Here is a 3,864-nt window from a genome sequence, read left to right on the forward strand (position 1 = left end):
TATATAATTTTCATAAATATTTAGATATTTTTTATTTAAAATTTAAAATTTTAATAACTTAATTATTTATAATTTTATTAAAAATATCTACTCTATACCTTAATTTTATTAAAATTTCCAAATAAAAACCTAATGTACCTACTCTTCAAACTCTAACCCTAAGCCAACCCTTTTTCCCCTAATTTACGCACACACTCAGCCCTCACCATGTACACAGACAGAAAGAAAAGGGTGGAGCTCGAAGAGAGGGGGGAGAAGGACAAGGAAGGAGAAGGGGAAAAGGAGAGACGGCGCCGGTGGGTGTCACCGCCACCGTCGCCGCCGTCGGGAGAGTCATAACGCAAGGAGAGAGAGAGAGCGCTGCAGCCACTGGAGAGGAGCCCTCCAGCCCTCGTCACTATCAGCTCCATCGCCGTCGTCACCATTGGATCTGCGTGAAACGGTCGTCCTCATCGTCACAATCGATGCTTCTCCTCGTCGTTTGTGGGTTGTCACCTCTCCTGCTTCTGCTGTCACGCCATCGTCTGCCCTTCTGGACTTTGCTGATTTTGAATCACGCCCTGTCACTGGTTCTCTGCCTCCTTGTTGTGGCCCAACCTCTAATTAGGTAACTCAAGTGTCTCTTGTTATGTGATTTTAGTTGATTTGGTTTCTATTTTGATTTGAATATTGATTTGGTATAATGCTGCCTGTTTTGGTCCCTAGTTTTCTGGCTGGAAGTGTATTTTCTATTTCGGTCACTGATTCTCTGGCTGAAAATTCATTTTCTGTTTTGATTACTGCTCTGTTTTGGTCATTGATTCAAATAGGAAAATATTGATTCTGTTTTGGCTGAAGCTATTCAATACAAATAAAATTAATTTTATTGTTAATTTTTAGATGTCATAGACTAAAATCTCTAAGATTGATTCTTTGCTTATTGCTCATACTTGCATCTCTGTTTCATACAAGAATCACATTAAATAAGAATGTTGTACTACATGGATAACTCTTATGTAGATCTAATTAAATATAAATGTTTCAATGTGACAGTAAGTTTGAACAATGTTAACTGTTTCTAAACCTCTAAATTTGACGATGGTTTAGTTTGATCATTCAAGTCTGTAAAAGTTCCAAGTCTTAAAATTTGCAATTAGCTAAGTTTTTTCAATTGTTTGTGATTGGGTGTCACTGATATTGGGTTGGCCAGGATCGCTGTTGGTTGCAGCAGATTAGAGCGCCTCAGCTTGAAGTGGTGCTTTGAGATTTCTGATCTTGGCGTTGACCTTCTTTGCAAGAAGTGCTTCTATTTGAAAGTTCTCGATGTCTCGTATCTCAAGGTTAGTTAGTTAGTTAGTTATGGAAAGGTGTTTGGCCATGACATTATTGGTAGTACTTATTTGAGAGCCACTAATTGGATATGCTGATTAGATGATCCATTTTGGTTTTGACTTTTCAGTTTTCACACTTAGTCCTTTGTCTTTGTTCAAAACAGTTATCTCAGTTCCACATTACAGTACCATGTGCAGATTGGTGAATGAAAGGGACAGAGAGATTGAGAAACAAAGCTGGACACTGTGAGTTTTTGGCCTATAATATCAGTTCAAACAACATAAAAAGTATAACTAGATCATTGTCAAGTTTTACATTCATGCCTTGAGTTTTCAAGACTCAACAAAAACAAAGGGTATATAGTAATAAATTCTTTGTCATATTCATGCTGTTCAATTTTACTTACTTTTTACCGTAGAATGTTAGTTCATAGATTATATGAAATTAATTGCAAAACCTTTTTCTCTAATCCATGTGTCAATATGAATTTTATTTTTCAATTATGTGGTTTCAAATACAGGTGTAGAGAAAACATACATAGTTGTCTTTGGAATAGGACTATTAGCTTAGCTATTTTTTTCCTCGATTTTGTACAAAATGATCGGTTTCCAAGTAAGTTAAATGGCTTAAAATGATTTTCTAATAGAGATCTGAATTTGGTATTGTGATAGAAAAATTTGGTTGTTGTGATAAAGAAGTTTGGTTGTTGCTTTGGCTTTGGATAAGGGAAGCATTGGAAGCTGGGAAGAGTTACTATGGAAGGTTGCTGAATTACAAGAAGGATGGGATGCCCTTCTGGAACCTACTTACAATTTCACCCATCAAGGACGAAGACGGCAAAGTCATCGAATTCATCGGGTAAAGTTAGTGTCCTTTTTTACCTCTGTTGAGTTTTGTCTTTCAAGTTAGTTTTTTACTTTTTTTATTCATTTTATTGTTGACTTCTTTGTCATTCTTTTAATTAGAGGGTTGGTTGGGGACCAAACTGTGGCTGCATGGATTTTGATAATAATTTGATAATGACCATACTATGTATCATTTTCTTCCCATTTAGAAACTGCCAAGTGCCACGAGGGCTATGTTTACTTGTTTAGCTGTTTTTGTTAAATTATAGATTCCTTTTGACATTTATAACATTTATTGATTTCTTTTGTAATTAAATGTGGAATGTTTGAAAATTTCGATAAATAAAAATAAGAACTGACTTCGCATATATAGGGCCTAACTAAACATTTAAGTAAAAATCCAGGGGGATCATTATTAATTATAAAACAAAGCCATTGCTTTTTTAAGATTTTTAAAATTGGTTGTTGTGATTTTTTAAAATTGGCTTTGGTTTTCATATTTAAATTCTTATTCATTACTTCCTCTTCAAGCAGTTTTGACTTCATTTTTTTTTTTATTTTAGGTGATGTATTTAACCTTGATGGATCACAGAGTTGTTGAATGTTCAATTGGACTTTGTTGTTTATATAAAGAGGGACATGTATGTATAAGTTTTGGCTAAGATTTTCTTTTTATGTGGCTCATCAAAACCCTAGCAAATACTCCCTGTTTAGTGGTTGAAATTTTAAAGTTAATTGACTTATTAAACTTTGCTGCATATGTATTGCATTATCAAAAGCATTTTTGCTCTATTTTAACATGTTTATTTCTTTTGCTAGCAGGAAGACATGATGTGAAGAAAATATGTTCCATACAAATATGACATGGAATGGGTCTTACACTTTAATTATCTAAATGTAATTTTTTGATGTGTTCTGTACTTTTTGAAAAGAGACTTTACTCGGTATTACATGTAATTGGATATATTACACTCTATTTTGATTTCTGTTGTTTAGACTCAAATTAAACATATCTATTTTATAATGAAACTTTTATGATTTACATTTCTTGTTCTTAGATTTATTTTGTGATTATCATTATTTTGAGATGTGATTATGCTTTAAAAAAAATTAAAGCTCATAAAACAAAACAGGCTATTGTCACCATTTTAAAATAAAGTGACCATAGATAACCTATGGTCACGGCCAAAACCGTGACCATAGATAAGGCTATGGTCACGGTTTTGAAGAGGGGTGACCATAGAGGCTATGGTCACGGCCAAAACCGTGACCATAGATAAGGCTATGGTCACGGTTTTGAAGAGGGGTGACCATAGAGGCTATGGTCACGGCCAAAACCGTGACCATAGATAAGGTTATGGTCACGGTTTTAAGGAAGGGTGACCATAGAGGCTATGGTCACGGCCAAAACCGTGACCATAGATAAGGTTATGGTCACGGTTTTAAGGAAGGGTGACCATAGAGGCTATGGTCACGGCCAAAACCGTGACCATAGATATGGCTATGGTCACTGTTTTAAGGAGGGGTGACCATAGGCTCTATAGTCACGGCCAAAACCGTGACCATAGATAAAGCTATGGTCACGGTTTTGAGGAGGGGTGACCATAGAAGCTATGGTCACGGCCAAAACCGTGACCATAGATAAGGCTATGGTCACGGTTTTAAGGAAGGGTGACCATAGAGGCTATGGTCACGGCCAAAACCGTGA

The 3,864-nt window shown here is 35.7% G+C and overlaps 1 protein-coding gene across 11 annotated transcripts; it reads left to right on the top strand.

Annotated features, from left to right (window-relative positions):
• Positions 1-173: 173 nt before the first annotated feature.
• On the top strand, positions 174-3,159 carry LOC107458084 (phototropin-2). Of its 11 annotated transcripts, XM_052252193.1 has the most exons (6): positions 174-607; positions 1,190-1,319; positions 1,497-1,556; positions 2,043-2,169; positions 2,720-2,797; positions 2,979-3,159. In XM_052252193.1, exons 2-6 carry the CDS (start codon positions 1,303-1,305, stop codon positions 2,991-2,993), a joined length of 297 nt encoding a protein of 98 aa, XP_052108153.1. In that variant the 5' UTR covers positions 174-607; positions 1,190-1,302; the 3' UTR covers positions 2,994-3,159. The 11 variants fall into 11 exon arrangements, 3 of the variants coding, with proteins under 3 accessions (XP_052108153.1, XP_052108152.1, XP_052108154.1); XR_001585953.3 differs by lacking the exon at positions 2,720-2,797 and having other exon boundaries at positions 1,475-1,666; positions 2,038-2,169; XR_001585951.3 differs by lacking the exon at positions 2,720-2,797 and having other exon boundaries at positions 1,475-1,556; positions 1,983-2,169.
• Positions 3,160-3,864: the final 705 nt, after the last annotated feature.

Source organism: Arachis duranensis, chromosome 7 (assembly GCF_000817695.3).
Source record: "Arachis duranensis cultivar V14167 chromosome 7, aradu.V14167.gnm2.J7QH, whole genome shotgun sequence".
NCBI lineage: Eukaryota > Viridiplantae > Streptophyta > Magnoliopsida > Fabales > Fabaceae > Arachis > Arachis duranensis.

Coding starts and splice junctions, on each gene's coding strand:
- LOC107458084 (XM_052252192.1), top strand. CDS start 1,411: ATGATCCATTTTGGTTTTGACTTTTCAGTTTTCACACTTAGTCCTTTG. Junction 1,557..2,042: donor GAGAAACAAAGCTGGACACT/GTGAGTTTTTGG, acceptor GGATAAGGGAAG/CATTGGAAGCTGGGAAGAGT. Junction 2,170..2,719: donor AAAGTCATCGAATTCATCGG/GTAAAGTTAGTG, acceptor TTTTTATTTTAG/GTGATGTATTTAACCTTGAT.